This window comes from Lepisma saccharinum, chromosome 23 (genome assembly GCF_977018435.1).
Source record: "Lepisma saccharinum chromosome 23, izLepSacc3.1, whole genome shotgun sequence".
In the NCBI taxonomy this organism is placed as follows: Eukaryota; Metazoa; Arthropoda; class Insecta; order Zygentoma; family Lepismatidae; genus Lepisma; species Lepisma saccharinum.
Window position 1 is genome coordinate 17286774 of NC_139251.1, and position 18684 is coordinate 17305457.

The following is an 18684-nucleotide window of genomic DNA, read 5'->3' on the forward strand; positions in this document are numbered from 1 at the left end:
GTATTGTTGCATTTCGCGTGCCGAGTAAACATTTTATTTTCGATGAATCCAAGGGATTCAGCTCTTCTTTTGGAGACAATAAATGCACGTCAATGTTATTATTGCTATTAGTAGGAGTAGTAGTATTGCTATCAGGAATTAAAGTATTTACGAGATGTATTGCTATCCCACACGGAACACAAATTAATTATTGACCATCAATGAGTTTGAGCGCTTGGATTTATTTTCTGATTTATCACAGGATGATTAACAGAAGTAGTACTATCAAACTCCTCATTAGATATTGTATTACACGCACATATTATATAATCTTCAGATCAATAATTTTTCATTTTTCTATAACGGTTGTAAGTTCAGAGGGGGGTAGCAATAATTATATTTTTAACAGATCGAAACTCAAATACATCATTCTTTGATTCATCTATGTTATGAACTTTGATCCTCTATTTATAAAAACAACTTTCTTTCTATTGTCACGGTATCTAGTGACATGTGAAACGCAGTTCGATATAAATTATTTTTTATATATTGTTTCATTTTATGCACAAACATGAAAGTGTGAGGTTGGATTTATTTTGTGAATAAACTTGTATCCGAGCCAGACGTCGGGAGTTGGGGACGAGTTTTTCTTGAGTGACAGCCGCCGCTTAGAACAGGACATATTTGCACCAACGCGGAGATAAGGAAGGATTATTTTCGTCGCTACCGGGCTCGAGTCGCAGCAGGCGTTCGAACCCATGTTCACGGATGACCAGGAAAATCAGCTGGAGCTCAAGCCTGAAAGGATCGACGACGCGCACTTGACCGCGTTTCAAGACAATGGAGAGAGGTCATTTCCATCCCTCTGAAACAGAAGCCAAGCCACTAGAGCGTCCTGTTCAACGGAAGAATTCGAATCTCTTATATATAGGCAGTACTATGATTCCAGACACAGTTTTTACCCGGATTTCACCGAGAGAGCATCTCCGCGCTACACTCTCGCGTGATTATTGTTTTGTGTCCGTGGACTTTGTTTCCTTACGTACCGCGAGCGAGTTGCATATAGAGAGTTACCAGTGTGAGCCTTATTTTGGTGAAGATTACGCGGTGATTTGTTTTTTTTTTTTGCCAAGCGTTAACTACATAATCATGGGCGGCTAAAGGAGATTGAGAAGGGAGTCTGTCGACTTCCCTGACCCCGCAACGAGGCATCGCCATCTTCCGATGAAGCCAGTCAGCCAAGGCCAAAGACGACATCAAAGCCAAACACTGCCCGAAGCCCGAAGGACGTCTTCAGAACGACGCCGATCGAAGCCCGTCACCAGAGAGAGAGATTGAAGGACGACTCCAGAACGACGCCGATCGAAGCCAGAGGGAGAGATTGAAGGACGACTCCAGAACGACGCTTCCAGAACGACGCCGAATCGAAGCCCGTCACCAGAGAGATTCCGAACCGACGCGTGACCACGTACACCCGACGCTAGTGACGAGAGGAACGCCCGGAGTTCTGAGGAGGTGCAAGTACACCATATCGTCGCAATTATTCTTCGTCGCGATCGACCTCGGAGGACAATTTCGCCACAAAGGAACCGTGTGCAAGTCCCGCGTCCAGGAGAAATGAAGGACCACGCCATGTAGCAGAGTCTGGTACAGTATACTTCAGAGGGTCTCATGTCCATGTAAACGTACGTCGTTAGTATCACCACCGTACGTTTAACGCCGAAGTCTCACTTATTTGCAAAGTTACTCAGGAAAACCCAAACCTAACTTCCGCGTCTAAAAATTGTTTTGGTATGGTTATAAAAAAGGGTAATTTCATGTTCAGATGTTCTAATTTAATTGTCTGCATTCAGGGTTAGAAGCTCCATTTCATTTCTTTAATATTTAGTATAAATTGTCAAAGTGTGCTCCATTTCTTGTGTAACCGACCGCCCCGTTGCGCCATTTAATTTGTCAACAGTTGACTGATGAGTCCTTTTTAATTGTGGAAAGCGTAGTTGTTTTTATTGCAAGTTCGTGTGCGTGAAATAGTATTATTTGTTGCATGGTGGTTTTTAAGGTAATTTTTGCTCGCGCCGACGATTGATTTGTGTATTCCGGCAGCTGGAGCCAATTAAGTTTTTGCATCACTATGTAATTGAGTAGTTGTTCTCATTGGACGAGAGAGGCTTGTGTGTAATACCCCCGTCCGAGAAACTTGTATAATGTCGTGCTTACGACTCGTACGTTCGTTCGAACGAAAGATTTAACCACGCCGACCAAATTGTCTTAGTTAACCGCTTTCCGAGGGCTGACACTTAAGTTAATTTAAAAGAGCACAGGAGCTGGCAGACAAATGCCCTAAATTCACATAAAGGTTTAAAATTAAAAGGAATGATATGTTAATGAGATCCATGATTTGTATCCATACTTCACATGTAAAAATACCTCATGTGTGTGAAAGAGAGAGTGAATGTTGTGAGAGTGAGGAGGCTTTGTAAACAGTTGTTGATTGCAATATTTTTTTGTTGTTACAATACATATTTACTTTTTACCGTTCGTCAGTGTTGTTATTTGACGTTTTTCAGGTACCAGATATTATGCTATTAGTGTTTTGTGAATGTTCGAATCTACATATCAAAGGTAAACAAAACAGTGTAACATTTCAAGGTATTAATCTCCGCCTCGCAATAGTATGACAATAAACGACCGTCTCAGTACCGAACTTGATAACTGGACCGTGAGTCACGACCGGTTTCCCGTACACATAACGACGTTTGGCCCCGTGCCGGGGTATGATTGACACGTCATTTCGGGGACCGTGAGTGCACTCGTTACACTATGATATACTTGAATATATTCTCAGCGTTTCGATGCTTCAAAGTGTATCTTTTTCAAGAACTACAATGGTTACAAACCACTATCAAAGTTCATATCAATTCATTTTTTCCATTTTGAAAAAAAATATTAGTCCAGGGGAGTTGTTATAGAAGAAACTATAGTGTTGAAATTAATTAGGAATTCACTTTAGCTTTACATATGGCCTTTTGGAAGCAGTTTAATAACTCAATATTTTTGTGCAAATTTAATGTTCGAATGACAAAACGCGTTCAATTTCTTAACTTTTTCCTAGCCTCCTACCCAATAATAACAAATAAAATGTTAAAATATTTCTTGATATTAGATTGGGTACAATATGTTACACTGCTGCATAATCAATTAAGACGCTCGCATAGGCTACGATACACAGTCTTGTTCTCTCGGGGAAAATGAAAAATGCAACAACAATGGGACGACTGGTGTGCACTCGAGGTCCACAGCACAAGCAGCTGCAAATGTATGCGCAAATCGCCATCAAACAACCTTGATATCAGCCAACGAAACTATCTGGACAGTGATAGTGCTCACTTTGAGAATGCACATGGGTCAAAAACTCGTGAATCAACATTTGGCACGGATACAAGCGGTACCTACAACTTCTTGTCAATGCGGAAAACCCACCCAAACAATAACGCATCTGTTTCTCAATGCCTCTTAAGCCACGTTTACACCGGGGTTGCTAACACATGTTACCAGCACAGCAAATGTTGGTAATATTTCGAAAAACGCTTGTAAATTTATTATGAACATCTCATGTTAGCAACATAAATTGTTTTATCCATAAGAAGTTGGTAAAGATCAAAGAATGTTAGCAACATTTGTGACCAATCAACACATGGTATCAGAGCGTTTTCGATGTTAGCAACATTTCCCCCGCATCCCCTCCGGCGTTCGAGAGGAATTTGAAAAAAATTACAAATGTCCTATATTTTGAGCGTTACATAATTTAAAGTAAAGAAATATATGCTTTGGTCCAAAAGAAAGAAAAAGTGATCAAAGGAAACATCAAACATTAAGATTCTGTGTACTACACTAGCATACCCAATAGTGAAATTACTTTTAATTCAGACACTGAAAAAAAAAAAAAAAAAATGCCAGAACAACATTATTGGACCATAAATTACACAAGTGTAACTTCTGGAACCATTTTAAGTTATCTTAAGGACACTATATTTCATATTATTTCAAGTATAATTTCAGAGTTGAGAGTTCCACAAGCATATTTTTACTAAATCTGAAATTTTTAGAAAATTTGATTCCTCTGAGAAATAGGACTACGTGTGGTAAGAAATGTATTGTTTATTATTGATTACAAGTTTGGAAATTTTGTATCTAAGAAATTCTTTAAAAAATATTTTTAAACTGAAAATGTTTATCAATTTTAATATTATTTACTAACATGTTCTAGTAATGTGTAACATTTACTGCTTCCTATATTTTTACTTAAATTCTACATTTTAAGATAGGAAGTCCTACAGTACTTTTCTCTTATTGTAATCTGGTAACCCTATCTTAGGCAAGACCACCGGAAATCGTTATACAGTTGTAATACAAAACCCTACTCCGAATAAGTGTCCAATTTCCTGTGTCAATCACAACTATAATAAGCAATCCCTGAACGTCCACCATATGGACACTGTACAGATTCGCTTGGAAACACAACTTTCCCTGTAAATAACAAACGCAGACACATCTCTCACGGTACCATCGCGAGTGAAAGTACGCGAAAAAACAACGAGTCGGAAACAAGACACGAACTAGAATCAAAAATAGCAGTAACGATGGCTAGAAACCAATAGCCAACAACAACATGCATATTCAGACCCAAAGTAATATTAGTTGCTTGATTGATTTGGTTTATTTTTCTTAGCTTTTCTGCCAATTTTGGCTAATCGCGAAGATGGGGATGAGTCATGTTACGATGAAATTGATTAAGGGATACTCACAAAGAACACACTCTACACACTCAACCCTTATTTCTCCTCCAACTGGGGTAGTTAATAACCCAATACCCCTCCAAAATTTCCATAAGATCCTAATTATGGTAATTTGGCTCCAAATTTTCCTTTACATCCCAAATGGAGTAGACCAGTGTAGTGAAGTTCAAAGATTCGTGTACCAACGTTGTTCACCACCATGCTAATTATTTTTGTTCCAGAGGGCCTCCCTGATGTCGTAGTGGCAACCTCGTCGCCTTGTAATCAAGGGTCCCGGCTTCGATACCCGGTGGAGGCACATAGTGGTTCGGATCCCACTTTAAACTGTAAGTCCGGTCCCGATTAGCCTATCTGTGCATAAAATGGGCTTAAATACTCACTCATTTTGTTCTGGACAATGTGGGGTTCAAAAAGTAAAACGTAACCGCCACTTAAGAGCAAGGTGTGCTCCCTGACAACACCAGCACTAAACTAAAGTGCTTTCGAAAAGTCTCTCCGCAGTGGGTGTCACATTTCGTGTCAGCGAGGAGGGGAGTTCCACCCCCACCCATTTTTGTCATTTTTGCCCCCGCACTATTCTAAACCTTATCTACAAAGGAAGGTAAAGTGTCCTTGTCCACCTAGTTTTGGAACCCAATTTCCGCCACTGCTTTGTGACATCAATATATTGTAAGGTTGTAAGGGGTGGACTTCACCAAATGCACTCAAATATCACCCTCTCTTCCAAGTAATACGCAAGGCTTTGTTTTTAGTGTAACGAGGCTGTAGAACCCGAACCCACTCAGTATAATCGTCTATGGTGATTTCTCTCGTGTTTTTCATGTGTGTTGTGACTGTCCCTTGACGTCACTTTCATCGTCGTAAAACAAACAAAATGAATGAAACGCACAGTGCAAGATATCTTTGAATTTGTACTTACGTATACTGCAACATTCCGCCTTCCTTGTGGTCTCTGCAGCACACCAAAACGTATGGAAAAGACTGCTCAAACAGCCATTTCGAAGCACTTTACCCTTACAATGCGATGATCGTTCAGTCTGACAACACCAATAGAGGCAGACGCCAAATAAAAAGGCCACTTGTACACCGACACAAGCTAGCGATAGAAACTTAGCACGTCAAAGATTCAGCTCCATATCTTGCAACGGACCATTAAGGGGGTCCAATAAGGAATAAAATCAGGGAAAGCTGGAACAAATTTTATTATTTTTCTAAAAGGGTTCTTAACAACATATTCATTTTGCACCCCTGAACTACCCCAATTTGGCCGCCATCTTTGAAAATGGCGCCCAAAATTAGTTTTTTGCAAATATCTCGCTTGGAAAGCACTTTAGAGCAAAAGCAGTTATGATAAGAAACATTCTACATAATATTCTCTACAAAAAAGGTTCTGTGCATTTTTCTTCTAGGATGCTCCGTTTGGATGTTAGGTGAGCAAGAAAGTTTAAGTTATTTTCCCGCCCCGTTTTGCAAGCGCGGAACTCAAGGAAGCATCTGTTACATGATGTTTTGCGGTATATCTCTTCTAAAACTGGATGTCATTTATGGTTCAATTGCTTTTATCATTGCATGCAGTACTTTATAAGAAATGGTTTAGTGCCACCTGCGTACGGGAGATAATATGTTTGGTTGGAAAGTCAAGGTATCTCCAAGGAAACATGTTGGCTTTGTCCAAAAGGGCTATTTAACAATAAAACGCCAATCTAATCGAGGAGTCCCTGGTTCGATACCCGGTGGAGGCACGTTTCGTGGTTTGGAGTCCATTTTGACCTGTAGGTCCAGTCTCGATTAGCCTATTTGTGCATAAATTAGACTTAAAACAACAATTCAAACCACAATAACACGTTCACAAAAGTTTTGGTCACTGATCTGGTCAGATATGACGACTGAGCCGTGATGTGCCCCATGAAGAGTTGTGAGGGACGGCAGAGAAGTGACTGACTCAATGCTAACCAAGTGGATTTTTGGCATGCCTACTAGTTCACAGATAAAATAGATGGCCTGCATGTCGATGCACGAAATTCTCTTATCTCAAGGGATAAGCAAAGACTTCCAGTTTTTTTGGCAGTGATTCTCGCTCACCCATCATTCCCTGGTTTTGATGGTATAAATTCAAGAATTGAAGACTAAAATTGGTAAACGTTGTAAGTGCCACAATAATTCAAACACAGTATTCTACGTTAAACTGTGAAATGTGCCATGCTTTATAATATGGTAAACGTGAAATTTGGCTGGTAGCCCTCTAAATAGTTCAAAGGGCGTGTAAAGAGGTCACTAGTGTGCACGTTCTTACGGGCTGATGTGCGGAACGATGCGAATTTTCAACACTTTTGCTTTTGGCACTTACAACGTTTACCACTTTTAGTCCTCAATTACAGGATTAACAGGGAACAAGAGAAACCATCCTTTGGCTGCTCCTGATGTTGGAATGTCTTCAGTGTTAAGTATTTGGCAAATGTCAAGTTTGAACGAAATAAGAGAGATGTGTTGTATCCAGTTGATCCAGAGTTTTTATTTAAAATAATATTTTACTAAAAAATCACAAGACCTATTCAGAGTACAAACTGTCCCATACCCGTTGTAGTTGATGAGGTAGGGATGTGGAAAACCAAAAAGCCTTTTCTTTATGATCCTCTTTGAACCAATCTCTGAAAGTTTCATAGATGGTATCAACAGACAAGGAAGCTGCACCGCCAGAGTTTCTTCGCATTGTATTCTGTGAACGCCTTCAAGGTTCCACAAGGGACCTTGTAGCAGTAGCAAATTGGGTAAAAGTGTTCAGTGATCTGTGAACATTGCAAAGATTAACTTGTTCAAAACTTGACACTGTTACATACTCTGTCCGGGGAATCTCTGGAGAAAGGCCGCGCATTGCAGTAGAGAAGGGGAGAAAGCGAGTGGGCGGAACGAAGCACGAAGCAGTGCAAGCTCCTGTAAACGGCTAGTAGCTACAGTAGTTTTCCCCTTTCACGCAATTCTGTTCAGTCTCACGCAGAGGTGTGAAGTTAGGGCCCCACACTTTCTTGAGCACGGCCGAAGGTGAGGGTGATGTGATCAGCACCATACCCCTGGGCACCTTTACCTCCAGTTTCCTCCAGGTACCCACTTTATACGACGATGTGTGGGTTCTGGAGCCGATTGAACACACATCACTTTTTACTAATATTCTAGGTTTTTCTCATTACGGACATACACAAACATCCATGCCCTAGCCGGGATTCGAACCCGGGACCCCTGGCATTGCAGCCTGCTGTGAAAACCACTCCGCCACGGAGGTCAACAGGACTGAGCCTCAAGTTACCTTGTAAGAAAGTTTCCTTGTCTTTCGCTCTTGCAAAATAGAGTGGAGAAAATAAGTGATATTTCTCGCTCCTCTAGCACCCTAACAGTGCTTCTTAGAACAAAAATGCACAGAACATTTTTTGTAGAGGATTTTATGTAGATTATTTTTCATCATAACCTGTTTTGCTGTAAAGTGTTTTCCAAGCTAGATATTTGCAAAAAATCTGATTTTGGGCGTCATTTTTCAAATATGGCGGCCAGATCCGTTGTGGTACAGGGGTGCAAATTAATATGTTGTTAAGAATCCTTTTAGGAAGATAATAAAATTTGTTCCAGCTTCACGTTTCTGGAATATTTGTTTGTGGTAATACATCGAAAACACAATGTAAGGAAACTATTTCCGGTATTTAGTAATGCTTTTGCTTCAAAACATTTCCATTTATTTGTATCTCATCATTTTACACAACTTTTCTCTCACGTTTGGTTTGCCACAACAAGATGATTAGATGTCCTTTGTTTAGCGTTGTCTTTCAGCTGCTTTTGGCAAACGCTGCGATGAAGATGAATGATCATATTGATTGAGTTAGTGTTTTAAGTCCACTTTATGCACAGTAAGTCTAATCGGGACTGGACCTACAGTTTAAAGTTGAATCTGAACCACCATGTGCTTCCAAAGAGTATCGAACACAGGGAATGGTGATATTGACGAAGGAACACTCGCAAAGAACACGCATGCCCAGGCCGGAATTCAACTTGGGGCGTCGTAGCGTGCTGTACACGACGATAAGATGAAATTGATGGACACTTACAAGGAACACCCATGTCCTGGCGAAACTCGAACCCGGGAACTTCAGTGGCTAAATCGAAAGCCGATCTCTTAACGCAGCCGACCACTAACTTGAAATGAGACATGTGACAGAGAATTGCATTGGGGAAAATTACAGTGATTTTTTTTTAAGAGAAGGAAATCAACTGAAAATTAGACATCACTTTTAGACAAAGTAACTAAACTAACTCTCTAGCCTTCTTAAACCCGAAGTTTTATAGCTGAAGCAACACGGGCCTTCCACCTGTCCCTATCCCGAGCAAGATCTATCCACTCATTTCCATCCCTACCAATTTCCTTTAGGTCCATCTCAACGTTATCTCTCAATCTCCGTCTTGGCCTTCCTACTGGTCTTTTACCATCAGGCTTCCAAACAAGAATCCTGTAAACTCCTCTTTCATCTCCCATGCGTGAAACATGGCCTGCCCACCTAAGTCTTCTTGATTTAATCATTTTAATAATATATGGAGAAAATATGTCTTACATCAAAATTTAAGATGAGGCCGATACTGGCGCGGTCTTGTGAAAATAGAGACAACGAGCAGACAGACTTCTCTAAAATTGAGACATGACCGAATCGTAGTGTTCGAAAATTTTGGTTTCGTTCGAGACAACGGTATATTTGAGAATTTCACCACCATATTTATTGCAATGTTGAACTTATTCAGACATAAGTGAATATATAACCGACTATAGTTAAGTTATTTTGTTCATAGTAAGTGCCAAGACAAAATTCATTAGTTGCAATTGTGAACCTGTGCAGATTTTCGAGGAGCAATAGCGTAGAAACGAAACGACAAACAGTATCGCCGTGAGAGTTATAAATAAGAGCGACACATTGATTTTCATTATTTGTTATTTAGCGTCACTTTCGGCTAATCGCGAGGATGAGAATGAGTGATGCGACACTCGCAAAGAACATCCATGTGGAATTCGAAGAGGTGCAGTGACCACTCTGCCACGGAGGTCTGTTCAGACTGATACTCTTCGAGACAGATAACAAAACACGCATTTACAGCTCGACGCCAGACCAAGAATGTCCAGCCTCATCATACCATAGACATGCAATAAAACAAAATTGTTGTAGGGTTATTTTATTTCAATTCAACGGAAAATTCGTCACCACCTTTCAGAATCGTGATCAAACACAGCATTTTCTCCCCCTGGTCCTCTGAGCATGCATGTTATTCCCCCCCGAAAACATCCATTTCTGAAAAGAAAGGAAAGAAACAGAAATTTTCAAGGTGTCCTAACTCGGAAACGGTTTGGTATTTTCGTCAAAATAATACATGCATGCTCAGGGGTTGTGAAAGAACAAACTGTGCAATTTTGGTCAAATTCAGATGGAGTGGTGGCAAATGTTTGGCATGGAATGGCCCAGTAGCAATAACAAAACTCACTCTCTATATAAAAAAGCAACACATTTATTTGCTCATCTCTATGTACATACATTTCAAAACTCAGACACAATTTAAAGTTTATAAAAAATTTGATATGTAACGGATGATTGTGCCACTGATGCTTCTTAAAACCCTGATTTGCTATGAAATTATGTACGAAAGGTGTGGTGATTCTTGATTTATTAAAGTCGTATGAAAATGATAGATCAATTTCTAACACTTTAATTCAACAAAAGAAAAATCACGTGCAAGCTAAGACGAAAACAGTTTCTAAAAGCCAACTTGCTATTATTTTTAAACTCTGTACTTTTGTTGATCACAACACTGTAGTCCGGGCCTGAATGGGCTCAATGAAATGAGACTTTATTTTTGTTCCTCACAGAACAAACGGAAAAGAAAAATCTATTTTTCTCACTTCACTTTAACCAAATTGGTTACAGTAACTGTTAGCTCTTGTAACGTCAGGGTAAGTCTTCACTTATTAAATACACTAACACTGAGTGCCAAGAAGCAAATATTCACAATGTTTTTTTTTTCTCCTCACATACATTAGTGCAAGTTAAATGTTCCACACACTGTCTTGCTTCCCCACCTCATTCGAGACTGGCAGTGAAGTTCGTTAAACATATGTATCTTCATTGACTAGTTTTAAGTTATAAATCACTGACCCTTCTTATGTTAAACGAATAGTTCTCTTTTTCTGTACACAATATAATACACATTTACTCACATGCTATGCTATTCTTTGTATATATATACGAAACATACACTCAACTGCATATCACATGGCTACAGAGAGTTCGATATTTGTTCTTAAAAGTAGAACTTTCTGTATTTAGTATTTATTATACCTTTCTTTAAACTTATACTTATTTGAATGATACATATCGTGCAGTGCACAGGTGAATTTATAAATGGAATGGTAATGAAAATTTTCACTAATTTTACAAAGTGGTACACAATATTAAATCTTGCTGTAAACACTTGATTCAAAAAGAAGCCACTTCGACATCATTTTGCTTAAATAACAAACATACAAATCGATGTTTTCTTTCAGAGTTACCTCACTCATTTAAAGTATTTTCTAACTAGGTTTTAGCAACCTGAGTACCCAGAGAGCAATAAATTAAATTATAAAATTACAAAAACTTAAGATCTTAATTGATATTGTAGCTTTCACTTGCAAACATCTGAAAAATAGTTTACGTTTCTTTAATAAGGCCAACGTCGCTATGTACAAAACTTTTACTTTTTTTTAGCTACATAGATATCCATCCACATCTTTGTTTCTTAATTAATACTACATATTTTGGTCACTCCTACACATTTGTGTGTTATAAAAGGTAACAAATATATTTTAAGACACCGCCTAAAATAAAACTGAACAACAATTTTATTTTATGTGCGTGGAGATACTCATATGAAGGATACTGTGTGACCAATTCAGCACTAAAGTTTCAATATTCTTTCACTAGATGTCAAGAATGAGAATGACTTGTAAGCAATTGTAAGTCTTTTTCCAACAATCCTCAACACCAATTTTCACAATTCCTACATAGCACATGTACAGCTTATGAACATGATTCAGTGACTCTTTAGTCGTTTCAGTATGGTTACAGAATTAAAACAGTTTCCATACTTGTTCCTCTGTGTGGAATCAATAATTAACTTCCATTTAAGTTAAGATCTACAGTTGTATTGTAATGGGAGGAAGTTTACCATCATTCTTGAGAGTCCCTGATTTGAACAATTATTGTCCTCAACAGACATGCCTTGGTCAACAAGTACCCAAGGATCAGGGCCGAATTAAGGTGGGTGCTTATTGATGCTGCAGCATTAGGCCCAGATGAAAACAGACGAGACTTTTTCGAAAGCTGAACAGTTTTCTTTTGCTATATTAACCTGAAAAAAAACTTAGAATGAAATTTGGAGCCCCAATTTCGGACGCTTAGACATAGCGTTACTTATTATACAGTTACTATTATTCTTTGCGCTGTGACGTAACTATAACGTCGTTGTGTTTACTGTTTACCGAAGATTTCAAGCATCAGGCCCAATTTCGTCTTAATCCGGCCCTGCCCAAGATTGCATTCGCGCAAGGGTTCGACTAGTCTGTGGATATTCAATGCCAAGTTTTTACATGAGCATTTGCAATATTTGAAGTCGCTTTCCAGGCTTCATTAGTACAGGTAATATAATTAATACTATCTAGTTTTGCATTTAGGCTCCATGATAGTGCAGGTTTTGTTCATTGTGAATTCTAACGAGCCAGCTATCTCGTACAGTATTGGTTGAGAAAGTATTTAACAGTAAAATAAATATCCAGAGTTGCTGTAGATGTTCTTTACACAATATATTTACTTTCCTTAGAATGACTGTTTAGGAAAGGCCTTGTTAATCCGTTGTATTTGTGAAGGAGTGCTCCTTGTATGCAGGTGCGGACTGCAGAGCGAGCATCGATGCTGTAGCGTTCTAAGAGGGCCAGATATGAGGCTTCGTCGGTCGCGTTAGTGCAGTGGGAAACTTCTCGTCATATAATCCGTGAGCAAAAGTACAGTATGGCAGAATAAACATGTGGTTCCTTGAAAGGAGTGTGCCCTCCACCGCCCCTCCTGCCCTGCTGCTTACTGGCCTCGAGGTTCAGTTTGCAGGAATAAAGTTTGCACCGCACGAAGCGCTCTGTGACCTTCATAAGTGTGAGCGAGTTGCCCAAATCAGATTTAACCCTAGCTTACCCAAAGGGAGGACTGTCACGCCCACCTCCTCTATTTTCTTCTATTTTTCAACTGTTATAATTTTTATAAAAAAATGAATATAAATTACATTGTTCCCTAGAGTAATGATGATAATTGTTATAATTATTACAATTAATAAAAAACTGTCACTCTATGAACAAAAGAACATTAATAAAAAAATAGTATTGTTTTGTGAGTTTTAGCAAATGGTTAAATATGTCTGAGGCACTTTTGCAATTATTGGTTATTAATTTTATTAGTGATGGTCATTTTTGTAATTATTATAATTAATAAATAACAGCACATATATAATCAACAATGGAAGCAGTGATTCAATAACAATATGGTTCTTGAATTTTAGTGATAAAAGAAATTGTGGCCCTATGACCCTCACGTAAGTAAGTTTCTCGTACGGCGCGGGTAAGATAGGGTTAATAGTTAACCATATATTTCCTATTGAATAATATCATTATTAAATACTTTTACAGTGTAGGGAAAAGGTTAGTAAGGTTCAAATTAAATCTTAGTGTGCTTGATAATAAGTTAGCAACAAATAGTCTTGCTTGCCTGTACCTATTCCTAGGAGACACGTCATCTCCCTATGAAGTAGCTAGTGGAAATTATCACTACAAATAACCACCGACAAGACAAGAGTAGGACCAGTGAAAATCCACAGACCAGTCGTACATATATGTATGAGCATTCACAGTCTATTGCAGTCTTGACTCATATTGCAAAACGTTAATTTCTTATAATTAGACAATACAAATATTGACCAAATTCCAGTGAGACACCTGTTTCTTGTAGGCAACGCATTTTCCACTACGTAGGGGCATAACCGAGATTTTTCCGTTGCAAGAAGAGGTGGATCTCCCTAAAACTGGGCCTCTCCACGTCGTTCCTCTTCCAGCACTCAGAGAGGAGATCATAAATGTCTTTGGAGCACGATGCAGGGGGACGCTGGAGGAAGATGAAGTTGTCGTCATTCTTGTGGAGGTGGCTGAGGTTCTCGATCACCTGGAAGTCATCCAGTTCCTCGTATGGCCATCGTCGTGCGAAGTGAAGGATTTCCCACAGAGTAACGGCAAATGACCACACGTCGCTTTTGGTTGTGTATTTGCTCTGAAAAATAATAAAAAATAATTGGAAGCCTACAGAAGCATTTTTTAACTACGAAATATTTTAAACATTAACCTGGGCAATGTCCATATTTAGCATTATATGAAAAGAAAAGATAAACTAGTAGAAACAAGCTCCAAATGCAAAGTGGTTCAGATCCCACTTTAAACTGTAGGTCCAGTCCCGGATAGCCTATCTGTGCAAAAAGTGGACTTAAGTCCACACAATTCAATGATCACAGCATCTGTTATTTGAAATTATTCCTATTGGCATTTCTATGTTGGCCTCTATGTATATTATAGTACCGTAACTTTATAAAAATTGGAAATATTGAAAGCATAAACGATGATTACTGTGTTAGAGAAAATAACAAGAAAAGGAATTGAAAAAAGTAATGGATTATCATTACTCCCAAAAAGGATACTTTCTAATTTTTTAAATAAAATATAGTGGTAACCAAGGCAGCATAATATTAACAAGCAGTAGTTTTTATTATCATTAATTTTCAATTTTATTTGGATTACGAAATAAGCAGCAATTTATGTAGAATTAAAATGTTAACTAAGTTCAAATACTGTATGTTGGAAATTAACGAGAACTAGAATATGTTGATTTTATATTATTATAATAGATACAGATATTATAAAGAAATCTGAAAGAAACTCCGTGTACGAGGCTTTAAAAAAAAGTTCGTGTAGTATTGTACAGTTGTGAAAATTTGTCCCTAACTCTAAATTAAGAAAATTGGGATATTTAGAAGGCTAAATATTAATGAACCGCACAAAATATACTGACCTCTTTATATCAAGAAGGTATAGATATGGGAAAACTGGGCAACATTTGCAAGATCATAATAATTAAGCTGTTGGAGTGATAAATGTGTAGCTATGAATGAAATAAATGTTGCCTGGTTGATTAAGTCCAGGATTTGGACAAACAGAAATGATTAATATTATACATTGTACTGTACAGTAATATCAGTGTGATAGCACGCATTGCATTCTAGTGTTTGAAAAGGAATGATTTGAACTTACCAAGAATACTGACTCCCAGGCCATCCAACGCACAGGCAGCGGAGCTTTTCCGTCCATCTGATAGTAGTCGTTAGCATACATGTCATTCACAGAGCCAAAATCGGAGATCTTTATTTGGTAAGCTTTTCCAATAAGACAGTTCCTGTAGAGATATAAAATAATTATTAACCACACCACAATTGCTACCGAGTCTTACTGTAAATTGCATTTCGTTTTCATAAATATAGCCAATTCTAAATTTTATATAGTTTCAATTGTTTTAGGATGTCTCTCTGGACATTTAGTTAATAATATAGAAACTCGGAAATGTTGTCCAAGCGTTAAACTTACAGTAAGTGAACGCAATTCTTAAAGCAATGTGTATCCACTCTATGTTGATTGATTTGCTTTATTTTACTTGGCTCTTTGTGCCACTTTTGGATAATTTGCGAAGATGGAGATGAGTGATGATACGATGAAATTGATGAATGGACACTCACAAACATCCTTGCCCAGGCCGGGATTCGAACCCGGGATGTGCAAATCACTCTGCATTGGAGGCCGGCTCCAGTCTATGTATAGTGTACAAAGTACTTTACTGGTCCATGCTACGGAGTAACTTTACCTCTGGTAATCTCATTCCATGACACAATAATATAACTGTACTCAATAGGTTGATTTCAATGTATAAAGCGGAGAACAACGAAATTGAAGTACATGTTTTTTAGTTATTTTAGCTCATATTGTGAAATTTTGTGAGACTGGTAGCATAAATTATTTCTTTGTTTAAAAATTGATCGGATCATTAATAATATATTGAATGAACTATTACAGACTAAAATTAACCGAGTAATGAATATCAATTAATTATTATCTTTCCAAGTTTTACTCTTTATTTTTGTACATTTCAGTTGAACTATTGTTGATGTTCATATTTCAGAAAACACTATTTGTGAATACTGAATTCTACAGTCCACGTAATCATCTTTAATTATATTTGAATTTTTCTACGAAATGAACACCTCATATTCATATCACACAGAATTACGTGAAAATTTGCTGACATGTTCAATTAGAATTATATTTACATGCTACACGCCAAAGTAAATGTTATAAAGAAACTAATTGTACAACTAAACGGTTTTAGGTAATCTTACCTCGTTGCAAGATCTCGATGTACAAAATTCAGCGACTCCAAGTACCTCATTCCAGATGCGATTTGCGTACCCATGTACAGCAGACAACTGAAACTGCAAGAAGAGAAGAAAGGTAAATATAAGTAATAGTTAATAATGGTTAATGCAAAAGCTAACAACCTAATCATGCACGAAAACTCGAAAAATATATATGCAAGTTTTTAGAATTAAACTTAGCTTTGACTTGCAGTTTACAAATATTCTTATTATGTACATTTCATTTATAGTTTTCAACAACAATTACAATCATTTGATCAAAACATTCGATAGCATAGTCTCGGTAAGTAGTAGAGAGTGCAAACCGTTCTATTTATTTCAAGTTATTTTACACGGGCATCCAATTATAAAACTTGTTACGAAATTATTATTAAAATATTGAGATATCCACGACATTTACAAGTAACATTAAAATACTAATGTTGGGTAATTCCCTACATGCAATAACATAATTTGAAGAAACATATAATTGTATGTGGCAAACTTACGTTGTATACTTTTTATAATCTTGTACACTGTATTTTGCATTTTTCTGTTGTCCTGGAGAATAAGAACGTAACTCCAAACTTGTGTTTTTTTGCGAATATATTTAAACTCGTGCATGGTTTGTATATTACGTTATATTGAATATCTGATATGCTAATATAACTTGAGACATCATTTACGAATGTATGACGTGCGCTGTCAACATTGATTAATTTTGTTCATTTCATTTCGCTTTTCTGTGAATGGGACAATGACAAACACAACACACACACAAGATTATACTGGCTTGGCTGTGAGTCCAGACGCCAGGGCCTCGCTAGTCTGAAAAATGCAGTCCAGGGTGTGCTACGTGTATAGTAGGTTGACATTTAACGGTCTTTGGAAAGGGTCAGCCCTTATCCCCACGCTCTCAACATGTTCTAACTTGTAATGTACAAGCACCAATGCTCACCAAGGGTATTGCGGTGTTTCATAGTGAATAAATTCAGTAATAATATTAGGATTGCATGGCTGTATTAGACCTTCACATTCAAGACTAAAATAGTTTGGTTTTTAACATTTTCATAGTGTTGCGATTGTACAACTTCACATAGGAACACGTAGCACAGGTTCATTCATACAGTTGAGGGAATTCAGACCGGTGAAAGCTGATTAGCTTTGTTGGAGTGGCTGGGGAACAGAAAAAACCCTCCAGGTACCACATTTGAAATGCAGCCCTCGAATTCCTTCCGTCTCTTTTTGGGCACATCCTGCGTCTAGGACCAAAACACCTGCCCCCGGCAGGGTACAGGGAGGAATTCATATCACGCGCATTCCAAACGCAGGGTACAAAGCAAAAGATTCATATTTCGCATTGCATTCGTGTCATAATTAACATGAGAGCCCACTGCGAATTTAAGTGGCTGCTATATGGATTTTATGAAAGCCAACACTAGTGTTTCTCCCCACTTCCCTTGGAACTCATGAATAATTCACGTCACGTTGATTTGGACCACCATCACGCATATTCGAGACAATTGTTTCATACAGTAGAGGATGCTTTTTTCTATATTTTTTGTGCGCGGAGATATATTCATCCGAGGCAGGGAAAGAAACACACTGTCTGCATGTCACTCTTCGTCGGGGAACTCGGTGCAAGGCAACCGTGAAAAGTTTTTGCACCTCGTTTGCCGAAACAGGCAGCGCATGTGCTTTTCATTATTATTGGATTACCATGGTAATGACGGGTTTACATAAAAGTGCGAGGGTGTGGGAAAGAAGTAGGTACGCGGGGATGGCGTGTTTTTCCTCTTCTTCATCCCTCGGTTAAAATTGGATTTGGGCTTCCGTGATATGGACTCTGTTTCTACTTCTTCTCCAGACGTGTTGTCGAATTGGAAAAAGGAAAATGGAGAGCGCGTGGCTTTGTGAAACACAACACTCATTCTGTGTCTCTGGTCCTTTCAACTTATACGCATTAGGCTTTCATACAGTGGATAGCACCAGTCTTGTCTTGTCAACAAGGATGCCGGATTCGACTTCCTGTGGGGTCCCGATCTGTAGGCCCAGTCCCGATTAGTCAGCCACCGTATAAAGAAGACCTGCAGAAAACCTAGCCAAACCTACGGAGGGTCTTCGTATTGAAGAGGTTAGTAGAATCCACTCAAACAACTGATTTGAAACCATGGAGTTGGTTCATTGCTCAATGACTTGGTGTTTAAGTTTCTTGCACGGTAAGGCTAATCGGAACTGGACCTACAGTTTAAAGTGGAATCGGAACCACTGTGCGACTTCATCGGATATCGAACCCGGGACCCCTTGAGTTCAAGGCGACGACGCTACCACTGTGCCTTAGGAGAGACCCTTGAAACCATGG

The 18684-nt window shown here is 38.4% G+C and overlaps 1 protein-coding gene across 1 annotated transcript in view; it reads right to left on the reverse strand.

Moving 5' to 3' along the window:
• Positions 1-10304: 10304 nt before the first annotated feature.
• Positions 10305-18684, reverse strand: part of LOC145977762 (discoidin domain-containing receptor 2-like) — a 407841-nt gene continuing 399461 nt past the window's right edge. The window contains exons 15-17 of the mRNA XM_083110031.1: positions 16308-16400; positions 15172-15313; positions 10305-14140 (exon numbers count right to left, since the gene is read on the reverse strand). Of these exons, the coding sequence (XP_082966157.1) occupies positions 13841-14140; positions 15172-15313; positions 16308-16400 (535 nt within the window). The 3' untranslated portion in view covers positions 10305-13840. The remainder of the gene's footprint in view (positions 14141-15171; positions 15314-16307; positions 16401-18684) is intronic.